The 26,752-nt window shown below is 34.7% G+C and overlaps 1 protein-coding gene across 5 annotated transcripts in view; it reads left to right on the forward strand.

Moving 5' to 3' along the window:
• The window catches only part of LOC131800373 (serine/threonine-protein kinase tousled-like 2), a 341,644-nt gene that overhangs the window by 300,832 nt on the left and 14,060 nt on the right, over window positions 1-26,752 (forward strand). The window contains exons 1-2 of one of the 5 annotated variants that reach the window (XM_059128248.1): window positions 1,446-1,587; window positions 17,430-18,817. The exons of 2 other annotated variants lie outside the window; for them this stretch is intronic. In XM_059128248.1, the coding sequence (XP_058984231.1) occupies window positions 18,371-18,817 (447 nt within the window). In that variant the 5' untranslated portion in view covers window positions 1,446-1,587; window positions 17,430-18,370. Of the gene's footprint in view, window positions 1-1,445; window positions 1,679-16,537; window positions 16,921-17,429; window positions 18,818-26,752 lie in introns of those variants that run through there. 2 more of the 5 variants (XM_059128245.1, XM_059128251.1) reach the window with 2 other exon arrangements.

Here is a 26,752-nt window from a genome sequence, read left to right on the forward strand (position 1 = left end):
TCTTGTTTTTGTTCTTTTTAAATCGGAATTTTATTCGAGTGTGTAAAATATTGAGGAGAATCGTTTCGTTCCTTTGGCGTTAACGCGAAAAAGACGAAATGATTGCAATGGTGATTGAAGGCAGTAATGCCATTTTGACGCTTTTTTGTACTCTGTAACGTTTTTTCTTAACCCGGATATATTCAAACTCAATTATCCCACAAAAATAAATCACATCACGAGGTTTATTTAAAATCCGTGCCAGAATCTACATAAGTTATATCGGAAGTCTTCACTGCGTTGCGTTGTTACACTGCACTTCAAAGCCGCAAATGTTTCCGAAAAGGCGTTGTTTACATTTTGCTGTCGAACAATAACAAAAAACTAAAAATTCAATTTGCTCATGATAAAAAAGGATGTAAAAAATTGCAAGTTCGGCCAGGCCGAACTTTGAATACCCTCCACCATGTGAAACGAATTTGGCAATTTTCCAAAAAAAAAGCCATTAAAAATTTTGTCAAAATCTTAAAAATACCGAATGTCACCGTTATATTAGGGTCTATACGAAGACGTGGACCTGCATAAGTAAACTTTTGTTATAGCCCATTACAATATTCAAACGCGAAACTTAAAAAAAAATCTGTAGATAATGTAGCTAAAATCATCAAAATATCTAATATAGGGAGGTACTATTGTATGAGGGCAATACCGAATCGTGAACCTGCACAGACAATTTTCTGTCATAGGCTGTAGTATCCATTACGAACTTCAAATGCCAAATTTGAAACAGTTCGGTGAATAATGTCGCTAAAATCATCAAAATGCCGAATATCGGGACGTACCATTATATGCGGGCTATACCAAAACATGGCCCATTTTCAATACCCAAAGTCCTGCAGACATAATATACATTTGAGTAAAATTTTGTCAACCTATTCAATTTCGTTCAGAAGCTAGAGTGATTTCCTTTTTTTTAGTTCGTGTTATTTTTGTGATTATTTTACTTAGCGCCTTTATATCATTGTGTCTGTTAGCAACACTGTTGCCAATGATTAAAGGAGATGTGTTTATGTTTATGCTGCTACTTTTGTTGTCTTCTCGTTTTTGTAACAACTCGCACACATTTTGTTTTTGTTCCTGTGTTACGATGATTTGCAGTGTTATACTTGTTGTCGTTGTTGTTGTTCTACTTCATTCGTTTATTGTGTTCATCAGGCTCTTCTCGGCTGTCATAGTTTTGTTGTTGATATGTTCGTTTACTCGTTCGTTCGTCCGTCCGCCTGTCTCTCTGTCTGTCTGTCCGTTCGCTTGTTTGTTTGTCTGTTTCAAAACAAAAATCGTTGCAGCAGCACCCAACGACGGCGACGACGACGCAGCATTGGGGCAGCCGAAGCTGCTGCTGTGAAAAAATTGTTTTCATATTATAACGGCATTGGTAAAGAGAGCTTATTTTCAGTTGCCCTGAGAGCATGAAACCGTGTGGTTTTGTGTGGATTTGTTTTTTAAACAATTTTTTGCGTCATTACTACAACTAAATAAAATAAAATTGTGTATTTTTTTCCCAACATCGGCATCGTCATCATCATCGGCACTTATTAAAGTATTTAGGTATGAATTGTAGATTTGCAACTTCGTCGTCGTTGTTAACGTCTGTCTCGTTGTTGACATCGGTCGGTCGGTAATGTTGTCGGTATTTCGGGTAGGTGTTTGTGTGTTTCTTTATTTTTTTTTTGTTTTGTTTTTCTTGTTGTGTTTTCCATAACAAGAGAGTGTGAGCAGGCAGCATCATACAATGTACTCAGCAACGAATGAACGAACGAACGGCCAAGCAACCAACATTGGTGGGCAATAATAACAACAGCAACGATGACAACAACAGCAAAAACAACAATAGACTACAATATTCAAACAAAAAAGCACTGTGTGTTAGTTGTTACTGTTGTGTTTGATTTGTGTTGTGTGCTTTTTTTTTCTTCTTGGACCGTCGTGCTTCATCTACTTGCTATTTTTCGTGGTCGTCGTTGTTGTTGTTTTTTCAGTCGTCGTCGTCGTATGGTGTGTGTGAATGTTTTGTTCATCGATATGGTTTGTGTGTTTCTTCTCTGGTTCTCCGATGGTATTATATTGTAAATGTGTGTGTACTGCGGTGGTGCAAACCCAGTAAACAATTTTTTCCGACTGCTCTGATTTTAGATTTTTTTCCGAAATTTCTGACGTTTTTTTTCAGAAATTTCTGATAGAAATTGGTCCGATTTTCTAAACGTTTTTTTTAGAATTTCTGCACATTTTCCTGTGTTTTTAAGCGAAAAAAACTCGAAAAATGTACAAACGGAGAGAGTAGATTGTCTATTGCTCTGGCATATTCTCTCCCACATGTAAACGGATGGTGGTGGTTTGACACATTCTCTCCCATAGTAGTTGTTGTTGTGATCATTCATTTCAAAGCAAAAATGCTATTTGTTATTGTGAACTGTTAGATTTTCCGTTGTAAAAATGTGCGTTTTGTTGTTGTTGTGAATCAGCCTCTTTCTCTTTCGTTCCCAAAAAAATATGATGGAAAAAAAATGCAAAAACAACTACATACCGGTTTTCTGTGTGCACTGCTTTTTATTTTTAGTTCTTGTTTAGCAGTTGAAACAGAAACGTGCTACTGTATGTTATGTTCCTAATAAAAATAATATTTATAATGTAAATGTATTATAGATGTAATATTTAAACTACATTTTTACGAAACCCGGAATAAATTGTTTGTTTTTTTAAATAAATATGTGTTTTTTTTTTTGTCATTTTTAAGTGGTGTGACGATTTTTTCGATATTTCTTCCGAATTCTGAACGATTTCTTTCAGAAAATTGGAACTTTCTCCCGAATTCTGAGCGTTTTTTTTTTTTTCAGAAAATCTGAATTTTATTCCGAATTTTCTTTCGAATTCTGACCGACTTCTTTTAGAAAATCTGAATATTCCGCCGAATTTCCAGACGAATTCTGCCCGATTTCTTTCAGAAATTCGGAGTTGTCCTCCGAATCTTTTCCGAAAATCTAATTTTTTCTCCTATTTTTTCAAGAATTTTCACCGAATTCGGACCGAATTCGTCCAGAAAATCGAATATTTTTTCAGATTTTTTTCAGAAAATCTTTCCGAATTCGGTGACCACGTCCATACAACTTTCGTACCGAAATCGGAAGGAATTCGGAATCAGAATCGGACATTTTTTCAGAGATTCTGACAGAAATCGGACCGAATTCGGCAAAAATTGTTTACTGGGAAGTGTTTCGGATTTTTTTTGCCATCGCCTTGTTACTACTACTCTGTTGTGTTATTCAAATAAAATAAATAAAGAAATTAAATTTAAATACAAATTATTCAATTCAATGGTGATAATTTAAAAAAGAAACAACAACAAATTTAACCACAATTTAATATAAAATTAGAGGAATATATGTATGTACTCGTGTGTGTGTTTTAAAAATGAAAACAATTACTTGAACAAAAAAAATCATTACCACAAGTGTTGGCTTTTTTTCTTTTGATAAAACAAAAACAAAGGCAAAGAAAAAGAATTAAATGAAAATAATAGAAATTTATGATATGTTTATAAATAATTTCAATTTTCTAAATAAAATAAACACACTTTAAGCAATATTGAAAGCAAATTTTGTGGTAATTTTGAAAGTGATTTTTTTTTTGTGCCAAGTTCGTTTGGAATTAGCAAAAAATTAACAAATTGTTTGAAACACATACTTTGTTGTGATTTGAGTGTGCACATAGAACACAAATTGTAAATGGTGGAATGATGGATAAAATAAAAAAAGCTTATTGTGTGTTTTTGCATTATAGATATTTATAGGTTCCTATTAATAATTTAATTAAACTTATTCGGCATAAATTGAATGACATCTTTTCTTGAAAATAGTTACAAGTATTCAAATAATATATCAAAAAATTGAAACATTTTTTAAAAAAATAATATTGATGTTAAATTTACAAAAACCTTCAATTATTAGAATTTTGCCCATTGTGTGGATGTTCTTTCCCAAATGTTCGTGTAGATGTAAAATCGAATTTGAAAGTGTTACAAATTATTATCAGAAATCTCAAAAAAAAATCAAATGAAAAAGAGAACATAACAAAATTAAAAAAAAAATCTTTAAATGGTCCGCAACATTTAAACTATCAGCTAATCTTCATTAAAGCTGTGTAATAATGTGTGAACAAACGAAGAGGTGTCATGTAAGCGAAGCGAAACTGAAGTGATGATGGAATATTTAACTGCCACAGCTTTTGATTTCTAATATGGATACCTACCCAACTACCTATCTTGCGGATAATGTTTTTGTGCGAATTTTTTTTTTTTTGAAATCTCTAAATTTTTATTTCATTGTTTTCCAGTATTTTAGTTACTAGATTTATTCGCCTTTATTTTTTTTTTTTTTTTGATGAAAATCCCGATTCTGTGGACAACATGTAACCCGAATAATAAGACAAAAAATTAATCAATTATGTAACCTTTATTGGAAAAAGCGATTTCAAATCCTTTACAGATGACTTTTTTAATTAAATATTGGGATAATAGAAAAAGCTAGCAATTGTTATTGCTGAGTATGAAATTTTTTCAAAGAAAATTAGTAAGAACCTTAGTTGAATAAAAAATAGAGTTTTTTCGAATTTTTTCTATAGATGTGTATTTGGACCGTTTTCTTGGGACGGACCCGATAACCGGATATTTTACCCGAAAGTCCAGGTCCAAAACCCGGATCTACTTAACCGATATAGATAACTTAGGTATCGTTTGAAAGCTAATGAAAATATCTGTTATTTATTTTGACTGGTTCGGTAGTGTTATCTAAATTATCCATTTTTTTGGAACCGGATTTTTCAACCCTCAAAAAATTTAAAAAGCGCCCACTACTACTTCGTCAGCGGAAATTATTGTTTTTATTTATTTTTATTCAAAATTCGTAATGAATTTTTAGACTTTCAAGGTTTTATATATTATTCAAGAGTTTCCTTTCTCGAAAAGAAAAATAAGAAATTTTTATCTTTTACATCGAAAAGTCTTCAAGGATGTTCATTTTGAAGTTTATCGTGGAAAAACCATTGCACAATGAATTTCAGAATTTCAGCTCTATCCCTTCACTTTATATCAAATCTATTAAAATTTGATCATAGCGGTACACGTTTCCAAAACCACTTCCATATCTCAATCCCAAGTACAAGAGAAATCTTATTATCAAATATGAGGATTCTGCAACTATCCCTTCACCAAATACCTAATTTAGTACCATTCAGTACTTTTTGTACAATTGAAGTACACATTTCCAAAATCTAAACATATATCAATCCCAAATACCAACATAGACCTTAATATCAAATTCAGGATTTCAGTTCTTTAATTTTCCCCATTACCGAATTTAGTACCATTTAGTACACCAATAGTACCATATCCAAAACTTGCTCCTTCTCACAACCACAGATAGCAACAGTCATATGAAATTTTAGCTTTTTAGCTCTATTACTTCACCCAATACCAATTTGAGTACCACTTAGTACTTTTTGTAAAGTTATAGTACACATTTCCAAAACCATCTCCAGATCTTAATTCCTCATACCAACAGAGACTTTAATATCAAATTTGAGGTTTCCTATTTAGTACTTTTTAGTACTTTTCGTACAAATATTGAATACATTTCCAATCCGGTTACAATTGTTGTACACATTTCAGAAACCACCTCCATATCTCAATTCCAGATACCAACAGAGACTTTAATATCAAATTTGAGGATTCCAGCCCCATCACTTCACCCAATACCAAATTTAGTACTATTTGGCACTTTTTGTACAAATATATGTATAATGCATTTCTAAACCACTGCCCAATTAGTACAATTTAGTACTTTTCGTACAATTATAGTACACATTTCCTAAACTACCTATATATCTCAATTCCAGATACGAACAAAGATATCAATGCCAAATTAGAGAACTCCAGCCCCATCTCTTTTCCCAATACCAAATTTAGTACTATTTAGTACTTTTCGTACAAACTTAGAAAACATTTCCAAACCTCCGCCCATTCAGTATTATAGTACACATTTCCAAAACCACCTCCATATCTTAATTCCAGATACCAACCGAGACCTTAATACCAAATTTAAGGATTCACCCAATACCAAATTTAGAACTATTTAGTACTTTTCGTGCAATTATAGAATGCATTTCCAACCCACTGCCAAGTGTCTCAAATTTCAGAATTTTATCTCCATCTCTTCACCCGATACCAAATGTGAAGTACTTTCCGTACAAATATAGGAGGACCCTAGTACCTAATTTCAGATTTCCGTTCACCCAATATCAAATTGTACCAAATTTAGTTTGGTACCATCTTTGAAGTTTACTACCATTCTAGTACTTTTTGTAACCTTAAAGTTCGAATTTCAAAAAAAAAAAACTTTGGTACATTTATCCTGATTTCAAAAAAAAAACTTTGGTACATTTATACTGATCTCCATTACTGTTCCTCATTCCAAATTTAAGGTCATAGTAAAATGTTATATTTCAAGATTCTACCTTCAGATGTTTCATCTGGGCTTTAATTATTAATCAGCAAGTTATTTCACAATACATAGTTATAGATAATATCTTACACTCGAACCTTTTTAAAATGCACACCTTTTACTTACATCTGAAAAAAATCCGACAGTTTTTACTAAACTAGATTTAAATCAAATTTTTTTTTAATTTCTTCCATTTAGTTAAGATTTAGACTTTTGATCTATTTTGGGACATAGCATAATATGAGAAGTAATTTAGTACAATATTGGGACTTGCTACGATCCCGTTTAAAGGTGTTTTTAAACCACGAGCTACTCCGAATATTTAGTGCCCAACCTAATCAGAGTGGTAACTTATAAAATTTCCAAAAAAAACAAAATTGTGGTGCACGAAATAGGGTTTACTTATTTACGGATATAAAAAAGTAGCCGTTAAATTTTTGAAATGATAATAAAATGCTAAATAGGAACTCATCTTCAGTTTGTATTATTACAATCGTAAATTTTTATTAGTTACTTGTTTTTTATTTTTTCGAAACAATTACACAAATGCATTTGAAAAAACGATGCACGAAGATACAGTAAAAAATATGCATCAACTAACGAAATTAGTGAAAAAATGTGTGTCTGTAACATTTTTTTCAACTCGTTACTCGTTTCAACGGCACTGTGATGGACACCAAGCGAAAAAAAAGCACCGAAGAAAAACACACATTCCTTCATATCTACATACTCGTACTACACAACAACAGTGTTGGTGGTGGTGGTGGTGCTGGTGTTGCACATCCAAACATACGTTCGTTCATACCTAACTAAATTTTCTGTTGTCACACAGCAATCAACTCGCCGCAGCAAACCAAAAAAAAAAATGAGAAGCTACAAAAAACCTTTTTATTTTATCAAATGTGTGAGGAATGGAAGAAAAAAGGCCAAACGGCTGACGGCGACGACGATCTGGTGATATAAACGCCTGTCTGCCAGCCTGCCTTACACTCGCACTTGGTCGGGCTTTACTCTTGTTTGTCGTTTAGTCATTTCGGCAGTCAGTCACTCCGTCAGCCAGTCAGATGTGTAGATGATGTATTCACTTATGGTAGTCATTGTCGTCGCATTTACACTACGACGAAAGCATTTGCAAAAGAAGCCCAACTTAACCGATTCACAAAAACAAAATCGCATAATAGACAGGAGAAGAGTCGCAGGGTTGCCAGCGAGAGTATTTTGAGGGACAATATTTTAGGGGGACGAAATGTAATTGTAAAGCTATTTATAAATGCCTCGAAATCAATCAATAGGAATAAAGATGACCAACTTACACATAAAAAAAAGAGGTTCTTGTTTCACATATAATAGCAAAATTTGGAAATTCGTAAACCTTTATGAAAAATTCTCGTAGTCAGTAGTTGACATAATATTTAACTTTAAATAAATTCGAATTTTTATAACAAAAGATCGAAATTAAATTATTTTTTGACTTCGAAGATGTTGTCAGCTATCTTTGTATTTTAGTAAAAGAAAAGATTAATTCTATTGAAATTCAATTTTTTTGTGGAGGTCCTTTAGCACGTGTCAATGCATAAATCAAAAAACATTCACAAAAATGAAAGCGTCACACGCTGCCCAAATATTGCTCTGCGGTATTTTGGCCCATTCCTGGCGACAATTTGGTATTTTTTAGTGCCAACCTTGCTTTCCAAAATACTCCAGACACAATAGTCCAACTGTCTGTCTATTGTAATCACGCTATTTTTCGAATGAATTGAGATAGAAGGCTAAAATTTTGCACACATGTTTATTTGGGCCATGTAGGTCCGCAAATGGGCCATGTAGGTCCATGTTTTCATATAGCCCCCCATATAACGGTACCTCCCGATATTCGGTATTTTGATGATTTTAGCGACATTATTGATCGGAATTGTTTCAAATTTGGCATTTGAAGTTCGAAATGGATACTACAGCCTGAAACAGAAAATTGTCTGCGCAGGTTCACGTTTTCATATAGCCCCCATATAACGGTACCTCCCGATATTCGGTATTTTGATGATTTTAGCGACATTATTCACCGTAGTAGTTTGAAATTACGTATTTAGAGTCCGTAATGGAAACTACAGTCTGTGACAGAAAATTGTCTATGCAGGTCCAGGTCTTCGTAAAGGCCCCATATATCAGTACCTCCTTATATTTGGTATTTTGACGATTTTAAGTACAATACTCACCGAAATTGTTTGAGATGTCGTATTTAAAGTTGGTAATGAAAGCTAAAGCCTGCGACAGAAAATTGTCTATGCAGGTCCAAGTCTTCGTATAGCTCCGATATAACGGTACCTCCCTATGTACGGTATTTTGATGATTTTAGCTACATTATTCACCGTTTATATCAAGTTTCGAATTTGAATATGGTAATGTCTATGTGAGTGCACGTCGTACAGACTCTAATATAACGGCTATATTCGGTATTTTTAAGATGTTAGCAGAATTTTTGGCGAATGTTATCTTTTTCCAAAATTTCAAAGTTCGCTCCTCCCGAATTTACTGCTTTTTTACTTGTTTCATCGCACAGCTCTTGGACGAGTGGCTTAGAAATTACAGCAGTCTGAAGTTGGTTGCAGTTTTTTCATCTCACCCTGTATAGCACATTTTCTCAACAAATATCCTTCAAACCGTTGTGATATGTGGATGATCGGTTCTGCAGATGTCATTGGCGAATCTCAATACAATTTATATTTATATCCTCCATCGTATTAAAGTTGTCATTTGTCATAGATGTAGCCTTCATATAACGGTAACTCCCGATTTTCGGCATTTGAAGATTGGATTGTCAGTTCTCTCCTTGCCCAAAATATTCGCTAATGGTTTACTAATTGGCACTGCCCGCATATGACGTTATCTCCAGATTTACGGTATTTTAAAGGGTTCTAGCACAACATGGGTTCTCAGTAGGTCAGTTTTCCCCTTGCACACAATCTTAAATTTAAGTCCAGTAATAGATATAGCCGCTATATCAAACCGCCGATACCTCCAGATTTTCGTTATCTTGAAGGTTTCTACCACAATTTCCAACCACATTAGATGATAATATGGGTTTCGGCTCGGGTTACTTTTTTATTTTAATTTAAACGAAATGATTTTCTGAGTAAGAATATTCCACAATTTTCACTATTTAATTTACTTTGATAACACAGTGGAAGATATAAAAAGTTCGGCCCGACCGAACTTAAAACATTTTTAGATGTTCTTTTTTGTAAATGTATAGTTCATATTGATTCATATTAAAATGTGTAGTTCATACTGATCTTCGATGTCATCCTTCTAAAATTATGCTTTGTAGGAGAATTCTGAATAAATTCACATCAAGTGTGAGGCTTCAACAATAAAAGGCTCCCATTGCCTGCCCCCTCTATTTGGACTACATTGCGAGTTTTTAACCATTTTTTTAAAGGACCAAAAAAAGACACTATATTCTTAAAACGCAAGGATTCGAAATTAGAAAAGTTCAATAAATTTGTAGGGGGAAATTCGCCCCCATTTTAGTTTACTTTACGATGCAAACCATAAAATGTCGATACAGGTGCCTTATGTTGTTAACTCTACTTTTATAATCGGCTAGGGGTTTTCCTGTAATTATACCTTTTTATAACTTTCTTAAGAAAGTCACACAGCTATTGATAATTGGGATCAATTTTCAAACCCTATAAATTCTACTACTGATCTAATTTCCCCTAATATATCGGCAAAATCCTGTTTGTTTGGGTAAACAAAGTCCCTTTGCATGGCAACCCTGTTGGCGAGCGCATTTTATTCTTTGCGTTTTTTGCTTCTTTTGTTTGTGTAGTTTTTTACACCGATGATGATGGTGATGACGGTGATGTTGTTCTTGTTGTTATTGCTGGTTTTGTTACAGTTATTGGTGTTGTTGTTGTTGTTACTGGCGATGCCACCGATGAGGAGGATGTCGTTGACGACAACACACAACGACGACCTACGATGACGACGACGACGACATCTAAACAACGAGTATTTAATTTTGTTTTATTTCACTTTTTTCATTTCTCAGTTATTGTTTTGTTCTGGTTAGTGGTGTTGTTATTGTTTTTGTTGAATATTGGATTGTTGTTGTTGCTACTATACGTATTTATGTATGTTGGTAGGTATGTCCGTCTGTCTGTATATATGGGGTGTGCGAGTGAATGTGTTTATCTGCTGCTGCTGCTGTCATCTCAGTTAGTTGTTTGTGCAGTTAAACCATAACGAATCGGAAACACAGATATTTAACAAATAATAATAATAAAGCTTAAGAAGAAAAGTAACCAGAAAATAAGCCAAAGCAAAAGCGTGAGTTTTTATACGCTGCGATGGCTGGCTGGTTGGTTGGTTTCGCTGGCTGTTCGCAAGCAAAAACACAAATGAACCAACGAATACACCAAGTGACTGGCTGGCTGACAAACCAACCAACTAATAGGTGAGATGTGGTAACGGACAAATTGACAAATTCACCACCAACCACCTCCGACAAAGAAGGCGAAGACGCAGACAATGCGGAGGGGGTAGTATGAATTTGGGTGATTTAGCTGGCTAGAGCTGGCTGTTTTATAGTCAGTCAGTTGTTCTGTCAGTCATTTTTTTTTTTGGTTTGCTTGATAAGAAGAGGCCTTCTTACAGCCCGCGGTTTGAAATACTCAGTTCAACTGCTCTGCTCTGGTCATTGGGTTTGTTGTTGTTATGCCACGATTAGTTTAGTCTTTTATTCGCTGACTGATTTTCGTGTTTATTTTAAATACCTACCTACCTATAAACATATCTAAATAACTAATTCTCGTTGCCAAATGTCTAAATATGTTATACCTACCAAAAACATATTGCAAAAAACAACTTCCATCATTCGTCATTCATGAGTTTTGTTATATTCTCCTTGTTACCTAGGTATGTATAGGTTGGTACACCTGAAAAATAAACAAGTTTTAGCTTAAAACTACCGAGTTACTTAAACACCCTTTCAGTAACGGAAAGTTATGGTATCTTTTTGAAAGACTCTAGTAACAAATATCCAAACTTTGGAAAACCTGGAACACTCCTGCTCTGTTCCAGAACCGAAGTTCCCTCTATGACCTCAAACAAAATTTGCAAAACCCGATTGAATTTGTTGTTCTTCAGTGGAGCACTGTGCGACAAAATTCGAATTTTTCAGGATTTATAGGGGGAAATCCCAGTATATTATGGAAGTAGAACAAACAAGTAAAAAAGCAGCTAAGTTCGGCCGGGCCGAACTTTTAAAATCTCACAACACTTGAAAGAAACTTTAATTAAAAAAAAAAAACAAATCCGAAAACTACCACTTAATTGAAAACCGCTACATGAGGACTACACGAAGACGTGGACCTGCATACGAAAATGTATGGCTGTAGCACCCATTACGAATTTCAAATACGAAATTTGAAATAATTTCGATAAATAATGTCGCTAAAATCATGAAAATACAGAATATCGGGAGGTACTGTAATATAGGGGCTATACGAAGACGTGGATCTGTTCGGACAATTTTCTGTCATGGGCTGTAGCATCCATTACGAACTTCAAATACCAAATTTGGAGCAATTCCGGTGAATAATGTCACTTAAATCGTCAAAGAACCGAATATCGGAAGGTACCGTTGTTTGGGGGCTATACGAAGACGTGGACCTGTTCGGACAATTTTCTGTCATAAGCTGTAGTATCTATTTCGAACTTCAAATACCAAATTTGAAACAATTCCGGTGAATATTGTCGCTAAAATCATCAAAATGCCGAATATCGGGAGGTACCGTTGTATGGGGGCTATACCAAAACGTGGACCTATATGGCCCAATTTCAATACCAAAAGTCGTGCAGACATAAAATACATTTGAATAACATTTTATCTACTTCATTTCGTTCGGAAGCTAGAGTGATTTCCACAGACGGATAGACGGACGGACATCGCTGAATCGACATAGAATTTTATGCTGATCAAGACTATTTATACTTTGTGGGGTTTAAAATGTATATTTCGAAGTGTTACAATCGGAATGACCACCATAGAATGGTGGAGGTTATAAAAATGAGAAATATATCGACGTTTTGAAAGTTCACTACGCAAAGTAACCTAAATAAGGGGGGGGGGAGGATATCCTTCTACATATTTTGAAATGTTCGGATTGAGATTCCTTAGAATCTTTGCATTTTAGATATATAATGTCTTCGGCAATAATACCTATAACAATAGGAGGAATATTTTGGTAAAAAAAATTTAACCCTCAAGCGAGTCACCAAATGGCCCTTTTTGCAGAATATGATTAAAAAACCCCTTTAAACGGCATCGGAGCGGGCCAAAATATTCTACAAAATTATTTGTCATAAAATCCTAATATAGCTCCTTGAAGATATGAAAAATCTAAATCTTACCTAAACGCCAGAAACTCATAAATATTAAAAACACATTTTAGGGTAAAAGATGTACTTGATCTGAGTTTATACCGAATTTTCTTACAAAGCATCATTTTAGAAGGATGACGTCAAGGACAAAAATACTCTTCATCAAATTTCACTATAAGTCACCAAAGAAAAGAAAACACTATTTCCATTACGTATTGAGAAAATATTGACATCAATGTTTCGAAAAAGACGCCAAAATATTTCCTAATTTTGTTTAACTATTAAGTAACACTAGATTACATTTTAGACAGAAACTACCAAAAGAAGCAATATTCTACACAACATTTCACTATTAATCCCAGAATATAAGATACATCTAGGTGCAATAGATTTAGAGCAAATTACATAACATTTACATTTTTTAAATTTTTACTTATACTTTTTTATATTTTGCTTTAAAATTAATCCAAATTTCATGTATCGTGATTTACTTTAAATGCGACCCCAAAAACTCACTATCGATATTTTTTAATTGCCCTTAATCATTTTTACTGTGTCAACTTTTGTCCAGCACTGTTAGGCCTATCATTTACTAGGTAACACATGTCCTCGCAAAAAAAACTAAGGCTCTACACAACAAACGGAGGTGAAGAAGGAAGGAAGAAGATCGAAAATAACAAAATTAAAAACGAATCCACAATTATTTGCTGTGTGTAATCAAACAAGAACTAAACGACCGATTGACTGACAGACAGACACATGAACTCGACAGACATCGCGACAAACATACACACACCTACATCAACATACATATATACTTAACATAAATTTAACTGACATTCTGTCGCTATGTTTTTATGTTGCATGTTGGAATATGGAATGTATGAACTTACGCTTACGACCACGACATTCGACAACAAACCTAGGTTCATACACTTAACATACGAGGTATGATTGAATTTCGTGTGGTTACATGTGTTCGCTTTGATAAAATTTTACTCCAGTGCAAAGGGTGATTTTTGAAGAGCTATAGAAAAGTTTTTCAGAAAGGGAAAGAACACATAAAATTCTGAAAACTGCATCAAATCTTTATTAGAATTTATTAGAATTAAAGATATAATTTAATGTTTGAAAATTATTTCCATGGTAAAATGAAGAAGGCAAAATCATCTTAAATAAGCATATGAATCTCTGTGAAATGGGCAGATCATAAAGTGGAAGAAGCACACGATCAACTTTCCTAACAGAGCAACTATTTTTAGTTGCCAAAAAGATAATGGGTAAAAATTCAGCCTTCGTAGAATTTTTGCTATTGAATATGGCCTAAGTTTAGTTATCGGCCTCATATAACCGTACCGTCATGTGTCAGGTGTGTTGGTTGTTGTAGTCACAATTTTAAACCGAATTTGTTCCCTTAATTTGCAGTTTGTGTTCCCTTGTATGTAGGCACCTGCCGACTGAAAACTGTCCATATAGGTCCAAGTTTTGGTATGGACCCCATATAACTGTACCTGGAGATATCCGGGTTTTTGATTATTTTTGTTACACTGTTCACAGGAATGGTTTCAAATTTGGCATTTGGAGTTCGTAATGGATACCACCGCTTATGATAGATTATTGGTTGTACAGGTCTACGTCTTCGTATAGCCTCCATATACCAGCACATCTTATTATTCGACATTTCAATGTCTTTAGAGAAATTGTTTACCGCAATTATTACAAAGCTGGTATTTGGTGTTAGCAATAGGAATTATCTTCTCTGATGGAACATTATCTATATGGATCCGAATTTTCGTATAGCACCCATATAATTATTCTTAACGATTTTCGGTATTTTGATGATTTATGTCGTATGATTTGATAGAATTGTATTAAATTTGATATTTCGAGTTCGTAATGGAGTACGACTTCCAATGACTGCAAATTACAAAAACAGGGTGACACCTTCGTGGAATGGTACCTTAGAATTTTCGATATTTTGCCGATTTTATCTACATTTTCAACAGAATTATTACAAAATGGGTTTTTTGGAGTTCTCAGTTTGCCCCGCCATCTCTTGCAGCTAAATTTAAAATTTGTCGTATATGACATTTGGAATTCGTAATGGGTACCCCATTTCATGAGACTGAAATTGAAATGAAACAGATCCACGTCTTTGAATGTCCTCCATCTCTGGCAGATAGCTTATACAGGTCCATGGCTTCGTATACAGGTCCATGGCTCATTTGACTGTATCATACGATATTCGTAATTTTAATAATTTTAGTGGCATTTTTTGCCATACCCCACCTTGTCACAGGATATCATGTCGTTGTGCATTTTTTTTTTTTTTGAACAAGGAGAAGGAAGCGAGATAGAGCCATAATTCCTTTTGATGATCTCCATAGTTTCTCACTCTGAGACGATTTTTGCATGTCCACATGTCCATCCATGTGTTTTTGTAAACAGGTCGCATTTAGTGTCCGATCGAAATGAACCTATTGAAAATGAAACCTAATGAAATACATAATAATCGGTCAAAATTTAGATATAGCTGCCATGTATATCTTCGTCCGATTTGTGTTTTTTTGTGCACCAAATTTGTAATAACTACCCAAATAGGATGAAAGTGCGCAAATGCGACCAAATTGATCCAAGAAGCAAGTATGGACAATTTTGTGACACTCGGGTCAAATATAGCTATAACTCTCATATACATGTTTCAACCGATTTGGCATTAAAGTACCTCGCAACTGTTTAATGCACTACACAACAGTGATATTTGAAACCAAATATCAGATACATCCCTGAAATACATCTGCTAAACTTCTTAAAGATTGCTTCAGATTTGGATGAAGCTCCAATATCCCTCACATCGGCAATTTACACTCCTTAATAATAGTGTTTGTTGATACACATGCTGCAATTTAAGCCTAAAGGCATAGAAATGATATTTTGCACGAGAAGGATATTGGTGGAGGTTATTGAAAGTTGGTTTTTAGCAGAACTATTTAACTTGTTTGATCACACCTCGTATCTACTTTGCCATGCGACATTGCCTACATACAGACACGACACACTACCGAAGATAAACATAGCAAAGGAGAGGATTATAGATTGAGAAGGCTCAGCGAAATCAGTCTGTCAGTCACTTAGTCAAGCTAGCCAGCCAGCCAGCCAACAAAAACGAATCGACAAGCAACAAACCAACCAAACGACAACCACCATCCAACATCAATTATTAAAGTGTATTATATTTGGTTTGCTTCTGTTATTTGCCATTTGTAGTCGTCGGGCTTTTTGGGGGTTTTGTATGCGGACTTTATTACCTTAAAGAGCAAAAAAAAATATAAAACTACAAAGCAATAATAATAACAGCCAACGAGCTCTCCTTTTTCCACACACACACACTCGCACTCACAGTTACAGTGAGTGTGTTATTCCACAACTGATGTTTGGTGATATTCCTTTTGTTGTTGCTGCTGCTGTTGGTGTTCGACGATGACGACCAACAGACGAGGGAATACTGTTGCGACCACAGCAACAACAACAACAACAACAACAACGAATGTTGTGTGTATGTTTGTTGGTTGGTTCGCTGCTCCTCCTCATGTGTGTGTGTGTGTGTATGTTCGTTTGTTTGATTGCTTTGTTGATGGCTGGCTAGCAGCTAGCTAGCTGCTGCTGTTGGTTACGGTGTCTAAGGCACTGACTTAACAGCAACTACAACCACACAACAACAGTGCTAAATGTTCCGACTTACAAACGTGACGTGTTTTTAATTTTCGAGTGTTGTATTTCTTCTTCTGCTTCTGCTTCTTCTTGCTGGTTTTTGTGTGCTCCCAATTATTGTGTGTTGTGTGATACTATATTATTACTACTACAACACAATACAAAGAAACACACCGAACGTCGCGCACCGTCTATCTCTATGAGAAGAAAAAAAACCGAAGAGAATAATACAAAGCAAATCAAAATTGTTCAAATAAAAGCAAATACCTAGCTATTCAACGGTGAAGAAGAAGTAATTTGAAAAGAAAAAAATTTTTTGTGAAACAATTTTAAAAATGTTATTCAAAAAATAAATAGATAAACAAAGGAAAAAAATATGCAATTAAAGTGAATAGTGAATTGCACTTTAAATATAAAAAAAAATCCGAATATTTTTGATATCCATCATTCCACCATCAAATTTTTTCTATGCAAATAATAATGCAAATGCCAGACAAAAGCCTTAGAAATTCAAATCAAAAAACTTCGTCATCATCATCATCGAACGTGGTTGTTGTCATCACAACAAGAATAACAACGACAACTAGCTGCTGCAATAACAAATTATTGTTATTGTCACCCGTTGTCAACCACACTTGGATTTATTGAAATTTAATTTATTTTTGTTGTTATTGTGTCAGTCATATAGTATTTTTATTCCTCCGCACCAACCAAACAACCAATCATTGTCTCCCTCTCTGCTTATCATCATCATCATAAGTATCGCCATCTAATAATAAAAGAAAATCAATTTAATTTTAGTGCCGAGTATAGTAGTACATACAAACAACATACCCAGTTGTAGTACATACAAATGTGAAAAGAAACGCGAAAGAAGCAGAAAAAAAATAATAAGAAATAAACAAATTAACATAGTGCAGTATATGGGGAATACAATACACACACATGTACATAGGTACATCATCATAAGTATATAAAAAAAAGTTGTGTTTTTTTTTTCATATATATATAAAAAAATACATACCTACATATGTATATAATTTTGTACATAGAGCAGCAAAAGCAAACCAAATGAACGTCGTCGTTGCGGTCGTTTGTATGTATCAACAAAAAACAAGAACAAAAACGAAAACAACGACAACAACAGCTTTAAAAACGACCAGAAGGCAACATAACAGCAGTGGTGGTGTCAACAGCAGCCGTAGCCGTAGCCATAGCCGAGCATTATTAGCAGCTGTCAATAAAGCCGGTCGTCGAAAAACAGCTGTTTTTAATCCAACATCATCGTGGTGTGCTCGTGTGTATGTGCGCTCGCCGTTCTCTCCCCACAACAAAAAGAAAAAAATAACAATAACAACAACAACGGCATCAGCACTCTTTGAAAATACTCATACACTTAACAGCATCATCAAATAAACAGAACCCAACAAGCAACGTAGTGGTGTTTACAGCAAAAGCAACAACAAAACACTCGGAGAAAAATGCATTTCAAATAAAAAGGCAAAACAAAACAAAAGTGTAACCCCGAAGAAAAACCAAACATAACAGTGCTCTGCTTGTTGTCTCTCGGTCTAACAGAAGAGCCAGAGAGCGTACGCGAGTGTGCCAGAATAAAGTGTTAGTTTTTTTGTGAGTGAGAGAGAGAGAGAGAAAACTGTTAACGCTCTTCTCGTCTGTGCTCCGTGTGGTGTGTGTGCGTGTTTGTTGTGTTTCTCTCCAACAAAAGAACGAAAAAAACACCGATGTCTCTCACTTTGCCAATGTCGCTAATTGAGACTTCAACAATAACAGAAAGTTCAGCACATCGAAATTTTACCAAATACCAAACAACAAATCCTATGGTTGTTATACAAGCAACAACAACAACAGCCGGAGCCAACTCGAGCACAGTATCTAGTAAAAGTTTAACAACAAATAACAATACAAGAACTACAACAAGTAAACGAACTCGCAAGAGATCAACAACAGATTTCACAGCTGCAGCAGCTGCTGCCGGTTTAATAACAGCAACAACAACGGCAAATGTCAATTATATTAATCCCCTAACAACAACTGCAACAAACAGTGGCATTACTAGTGCTGCTGCCACCACAACCACCAAACGGAATAGAAAGCAACACCATAATCATCATCAGCAGCAGCAGCATCAGCATCACCAGCAACAACAAAATCTTTATGTTCAGCAAAGAGTAAGTACCCAAAAAGAAAGAAAGAAAGAAGAAAAGGCAAAAAACTGCAAAATGTTATTTGACAATAAAATTGCAACACTACAAATGCAATAACAACAAAATTTGTAAACAATCGTCATTTTTTTTTTCTCAACTCTCTTCATACTCTCAAGCTCACTGGTCGTGTCTCTGAGACCCCTAGAGAATGCCAGAGAACCACTGAGACCAATAAATATTGTTTCCTTTTTTACTCTCCAGTGTTGTATAAATTGGTAGCACGTGCGTTTCTCTACTCCCTTTTTTTTTGGTCGTTGTAGGGTTCCACATTGCAGACCAAAAGAAAGGAAAAGAATATTGCATTTTTACACCAACAACATTATTATTATGACATTATATATATTTCCCTTTTCTTTTATTCATGAAAATGACAAGAAAACAAATACACATCTACTCCCTTTCTCTCCCTGGAGAAGTAAAGAAAACACGAGAAACAACGAAATTATTCCACGATGAGAATGCATTAGAAAGGTAGAAAGAGAGGCACACACAAAATAAAAACAAAGAAAAACAATATTAGTATTTCTTGTTGTCGTTGTTGTTGTGTCGTTTCATTATGATAATGTGAATTTAACAAGGAAAAAAATTAGAGCAAACGCAAAAAGATAGATAAAACAAGCAAACAGAGATACGAAACAATTTCTCAAAGGCAATAAGAAAACAGAGAAAAAAATATAAACTTATTGTAGTTATATACTTTTGTATATAGATAGATAACTTTGTATGCATATACCTCTACCTACATACAATCAAATGGAAAACCAAAAAAAAAAGAAAAAAATAATCGTGTAACCCAACCATCCAACCAACTAACTGCCGATAGACGGACTACGACTCATCAGATTTGCTTTCGTTGTTGTTTTTACTTTATTGTACCAACACATGCAAACCGAAAAAACCTTTACTTTAACATGATTAAATTGGCAACACTGCGAATAGCTGACTACTTTACTGAATATATAGTTTTGCATTTTTTAAATAGAAATTTCTTTATTCAAGTGGTTACCCACCTATATCACTAGTTTGTTGTTGTTATTGGTCGTGGTGTAATATCCACATTTCAACTTTTGTTGCCATGTAAGACGTAAGGTTGTGGAGAAATGGTTTGGGTTCCATCTTTAAATTTCGTTTTATTATTGTGAAGGGAAATGTAAATGTTTTTTTTTTTTTGTTAGAAAGGCATTTTTCTTTCTTCTTTTATTTTTGTTCTAAACGGAACAAATGAGAAGTTGTAGTTTGAGGGGCCAAAATACGTGTTTGAGAAGACGATTGTCATTTTTTGGAATGTGATGTAAAGATGAATATTTCTGAAGAAAACTAAAAAAAAATACGAAAATTATGAAATAGTGACAAAATAATGGGGTTCCTAAGAACTAGCCTTTTGTTTTTAGAAAGTTGGATTATTGTCTGTTGAAATCACGATACAGTCCACATTATTTGCAGAACAATTTGTATTGTGTCTAGGATGGTTTTAATTGAAAATGAGGTATATCAGTCCTCGTTTTGGTATAGCCACTATATAACAGTACCTATTAGGTATTTTCATGATTTTTGCCACAATTTCCACGGATTTGCCTAAAAATTGGTATTTGTAGGTCATAGTGGGTTCTACCTCTGGTAGCGCAACATTGTATAAGTCCACGTTTTTGTATAGCCCCCATATAACGGTACATCCAAATATTCGGTATTTTGATGATATTTGCCATATTTTTCCATAGATTTGTCCAAAAATTGGTATTTGTAGTCCGAAATGGGTTCTCGATTCTATGGCGATACATAGTGTGTATAGGCCCAACATAATGGCACTTCCTGATGTTTAGTATTTTGATGATTTTGGCTATATTTTTCCACGGATTGGTCTAAAATTTGGTATTTGTAGTTCTTAAGGGGTTCTAGTTCCGGCGGCAGAACATTGAATATTAGGTCCACGTTTTCCTATAGCGCAGATATAACGATACCCACCGAAATTCGGCATTTTGATAGTCCCAGTCACATTTACCCACGAAATTGTTTCAAATTTGGTATTTAAGAAGATGCGGTAGATCCTTGAAGTATAAAATTGTGTATGCAGGTTCCCGTTTTTGTATGGCCGCATACAACGGCCTCACCCACTTTTGATGATCTGCATAGAATAACATTCTGAGTCGATTTATGCATGTCCGTCTGTCCATGTATTTTTGTAAACAAAGTGCAGTTCGCATTTATTGCCCAATCCAGATGAAAATTTTGCACAAATCATATGTTTGGCCCAACGACGAACCCTGTTGAAATCGGAGATAATCGGTCAAATTTAGATATAGCTCCCATATATATCTTCGTCCGATTTGCCTTTTATTGTGCACCAAACGTGTAATATCAGCCCGAATAGTATGGAATTTTGCACATACAACCAAATTAGGTCTGAAAATAAGTATCGGTTCAGATATAGCTATAGCTCCCCTATATATTTTTCATCCGATTTGTTATTTTTGTTCTCCGCAGCCGTAATATGCATTCTGTAACAACAATATTTGGGTAAATATATCAAATGCAGCTAAGAAATACATTTGCGATACATATCGCGATAGTTTCAGATTTGGATACTTTGAATACCGGTTTACTTTTTATTGTGCACCAAACGTCTAATATTTGTCCAAATGGGATGGAATTTGGCACTTACGACCGAATTGAGTCTAGAAGCTAGTATGTCAAATTTGATGAAAATCGGTTCAGATATAGCTATAGCTCCCATATATAATGTTCATCCGATTTGTTATATTTGTTACCCACAGCCGTAATATGCACTCCGTAACAACTATATTTGGGGCAATATATCAAATACAGCTCAGAAATATCTTTGCCAAATTTTATCGAGATCGGTTCCGATTTGGATGTAGCTCCCATATATAATATCTTTATTCGATTTCATATTAATTGTGCACCAAATGGCAATACAAGTCCGAATTTAAAAGATACAATTGCTTCGGCATATTTAGTCCTTTGAACTTTAAATTATAAATATAATTATAGCGTGTATTCTCATATTCTCTCATAAAAACTTTAAATTGTTATGCGAAGCCCTACTAAATTAGCAAAGTGGTGTTGGGTATCATAAAGTCGGCCCCGCCCGACTTTAAGACTTTCTTTACTGGTTTTTAATTACAAACTTGTTAAGCATTTGATAATTACTGTTCTCAATTAACCATCGATTGTGAAGTCATTAGAAAATTCTAGTGATTTGTGTCTTCTTTCTTAAGTCTTCTTTGATATAATAAAGCCCAGGGATGTACGCAGAAATGTATTGGAAAACCATTACGGGAATGGCGCCCAATAAGCAAATAATTAACTTTCGTATAAAATATAAAAGAATTATGGTAAAATTGCCATTTCGGTGGGGCTCTCGTCCTTTTAAAACACTTTTTTTTAAGCTTTCTGACTTCTCGTATTTTAAATCCATGTTGTGTCATTTAAGTCTTCTTTGGTTTATAATTTATTATCTCAGTAATTAATGCAATTTGTCGTAAGGAATATTTTACGATTGGAAATTACCGAGTTTTGTCGGGAATGGAAAATAAAGTTTAGGGAATCCCTATGCTGACCTTTTTATGTTTTAAATATAGAATCTCCATCTTCGGTTTGAAATTAATAATAATATCAGACAATGCTTTAAAAGCTTTAGCAACAATTCCCTAATCTATAATGTGTTAATGATGTTGGAAGACCTCGTTAAGTTCTGTTCTTATTGGAGAGACCTCTTCTTCACTTTAAGAAAATTTAAACAAAAAATTTAAGACTACATTTTTTAATATCAAGAAGCCCTTAATTTTAGGATACCTATACAAAGAAGGGCAAGACGCGGGTCCACTCCATTTTTTATTCAAAGATAAATACTGCGAAAATTTTAAAAAAGATCACAGATCCACTAATGCATAGAAAAAAGCTTGAATTTGTCTTTAATTGTTTGGATTTTTAGTGATTAAATAGGTTCCCCTATTTTTCTAGTGTCTCTCAGAGGAAATCAATTTGATGGTAAAATCTTCCACTGTCAACTCAAAACACTCCACTGTCTCCATTGCTTCTTCCATCATTTCTCCGATATTTCAATTAAAAAGAAATTACACTTTACAAAGAAAATCTCTCCCAGTGTATGTATGGGTATGTCTGTATTTCACTTTATCACAAAAATCAACAAAAAAACAACAACTAGTTTTTATTATGTGTTGTTTGAATTCTTTGTGTAAATAGCAGCAGCAAAACGAAAACAAATCAACGTAAAAATTCTAAAAATATTCCATTCCCGTAACTAAAAATATGTACAAAAGTTTTCGTTTAATTCAATCGTTCATTATTTGTTGGTTTGCTTTGGCGTCCGTCCGTCCGTCCATCATCGTCGTAGTCGTCGTTTGCCGTATCGTTATCTGTGCAAACATAACACAAATTACTCCGTCGTCTTCATATATGGGCGAGTAAAACCATACACACAGCCCCAACAAACATACGAACACACAACCACACACACACACACACATAACCTATCAAGCAACTCACGTATGCATTCACTTGCCCGAATATCATCGTCAACCTCATCATCATCATCACCGCCACCATCGGTGAGAATTGAAAACGAAATTTTTTCTGTATGAGTCTTCCTTCTATTTTTCATAAAAATACCAAAAACATAAAGGCAAACATCTCCAACACCAACAACAACTAGTAGTAGCAGCAGCAAAAAATTATAATTCGCTGACGTTACGTGACGTTGTATACTACTACGGTCTCTCGACCTTGACTCATCGGCATGAACTGTTAAACTAAAACGTTTTACACACGAAACAGAGCCGCCACACAAATGCATACCAAACCAAAACAATTTACGACAACCAACCAACCGACCGACAGCACGAGATGTGATAACAACAACAGACGAAAGAACACCCCATCGAACCACACACACAACAGGCGAATGAACAAACGAATCGTCCAACATCGAACTTGGGGAAGTCGCAACAGTCAAACATGTACCGGCACATAAAACTTGTTTGTTGGCTGAATGTATGGGGAGGGCAGTCCAAAGTGTGTTAATAGATTTGGCAAAACGATTTGTAACAAAGTACGTACGGACGTACATGTTGTCGGAAATGTATTGTCAAATATGTTGCGTGAACTGTCAAGGGAATGATAGAGAATAAAATTAAAATAAGGAAAACAAATATTCCAACCTAGTCGTGGCCTAAACGACATACAATGGAGCGTATATTTATTTAGTTATTCTATTTGTTTGTAACACCTTGAAATGTTCATCGGAGGAACACTGTGCGGACAAAATCAATTTTCTCATAATTACAGGGAAACCCGAAAGACTATTGTTGAAGAGCTAAAAATAGAAGACACGTGTATTGGCATCTTGAAAGTATACACCGCAATAACTTAAATAGGGGCGGCAAGTTCCTTCCGGCATATTCCACATTTTTGGAAATTTTCGGATTAATAAGATTCCATGAGATCCGTGCAAATTTAGATATTTAGGTATATGGAGTCTTGGGCAATATTACTGATAACAATATCAGGATTATTTTGACTAACCCTCAAGCAAGTCACAAAAGGTGTCTTTTTTGGTGCTTTTATTTCAAAATACAATTCAAAATTCTTCGAAATTTCTATAGATATAAAAAAGTAGTGAAATAACTGACTGACCAAGAATCAACGCCCAGGCGAAACGGCTTAAGCTAGAATCTTGAAATGTAAAAGGGCTGGGCTTTTGGAAATCTGTACTAAAAGTTTACAAATTTTATTATTTAATCATTACAAATTGAATACTTTGTCTTGTCTAATAAAATGAGCTAGAATTCTGAAAATTGGAATTAAAGTAAGGGATGGAGTTCAGGATAGATGTACCAAGGGGTTTTTTTGAAATTCGAACTTAAAAGTTACGAAAAGTTCTAAAATGGTACTAAAACTCTAAAATGGTTCCATTTGGTATTAAAAAAAAAAAAAACTTGAAATTTGGTGTGAGGATCAAGGTTGGAAAGTAATTTTGATGAAGTTTGAAGATGGTTTTAGAAATGTGTACTAAGTATGTGAGTGGTACTAAATTTGGTACAGGTTCTATACTCGGTATTGGATGAAGTGATAGAGCTGAAATTCTGAAATTTGATATAAATGTCACTGTTGGTGTCTCGTTAAAATATGGAAGAGGTTTGGAAATATGTACTTTAATTGTTCGAAAGGTACGAAGTGGTACTAAATTGGTTGAAGGGATAGAGCTGAAATCCTGAAATTTGATAATTGGTTCTGTGTTGGTATCTGTGATTAGGTTATCGAGGTGGTTTTGGAAATGCGTCCTACATTTGTATGAAAAGTACCAAATGGTACTAAATTTGATATTCTGCGATAGGATAAAGCCGACAATGTGAAATTTAATATTGAGTTAAAATTGTGTGTTCGGTGAAGTTATGGGGCTGAAAATTTGAATTTTAATATTGAGTTCACTGTTTCTATGGGGTACCTCAAAATGATTTTGGGAAAAAATGGACGTGGGTCCATTGTGCAATGGTTTTACCAATATCCTTCTTCTCAAAATAAAAAATGTTTAAGACTTTGTGGTGTATTTTTCTCAAAAAACTGAATAATCAAAAAAATCAAAATTCCGAATAAAGGAATGACGGTACATCCCTAAGTAGGCTATACGAAAACCTAGACCTGCATGTGCAATTTTATGTCACAGGCTCTAGTGCGTATTACGAATTTGCAATAAGAAATTTGAATTAATTCCGGTGGGTAATGTCGCTAAAATCTTCTAAATACCTAGTATAGGGAGGTACCGTTATATGGGGGGTAATACAAAGTCCTGGACCTGTATAGGCATTTTTTTGTCATAGGTTGTAGTACCCATTAGGAATTTCAAACTCTAAATTTGGAATATTTTCTGTGAAAAGTGCGATACAATTCATCATAATACCAAATATTTTGAGGTACAGTTATATTGGGGATATACCAAAACGTGGACCCACATATCCCATTTTCAATTCCGAAAGTCCTCCAAACCAAACACACATCTGAGTAAAATTTTATTAACATAATTCATTTCGTTCGGAAACTAGAGTGATTTCCACACACGGACCGACAGACGAACGGAGATCGCTAAATACTTTGTTGAGTCTTAAACGAGGTGTTACAAACGGAATTACAAATGTAAAATACTCTCCATACTATGGTGGAGGTTATAATAATGTTGTATTCAATGATAACTTTTATAAGTCTTCCTTAGATAATCTTCCTCCTCTTTCGCATTTCTTTGGTTATTGAACCCACCCTCCGAATAGTGCTCACAAATAATAGAGGTATTTCCGCCCGAAATTAGTACAAATAATTTCTTTTCATATCTGTAAACTCGCAAACCGTAACATCTCTAACGCGAACCGGCGGGCGTCAAACCATTTCAGATTTGTTGCAAATATTTGGTTGCGTTTGTTTGTTTGGTGTTGTGTGATGGTCGGTCGGTCGGTCTTATCTAAGATCGTGTTGAAATGACTTTGCCCCCCATTTGGGAGATATTTCTGCTGCCTGTATTTATTATGGTGATTGTTTTCGGTTTTATATTATTTGGATTTTTTTGTTGTTATTCTGCTATGTTAGACTGGTCTGGCCCCGACACGACTGACGACTCTCGCTCGCTCGCTCGCCCGTTGTGTGTGCTGCAGTTCGTCGGCAGTAGTGTATCATTTCTTGTTTGACTTTAGTTGTGTTTTATATTTTCATACAATTATCGCTTTTTTTTTTTTTGCTTGCTTTGGCTTGTCACTTCTGCTGCTGTGTTTCCATTTCGTATGCGGTCTCGTTGCCGTCGTCGTCGTCGTCGTTGGTTGGTTGCTGTTATCACTACTTGGAGTCCATTCCCCTTTTAAACTAGTTGGACTGGTT

The sequence above is a fragment of the Musca domestica genome, unplaced genomic scaffold (genome assembly GCF_030504385.1).
Source record: "Musca domestica strain aabys unplaced genomic scaffold, Musca_domestica.polishedcontigs.V.1.1 104, whole genome shotgun sequence".
Taxonomy (NCBI): Eukaryota; Metazoa; Arthropoda; class Insecta; order Diptera; family Muscidae; genus Musca; species Musca domestica.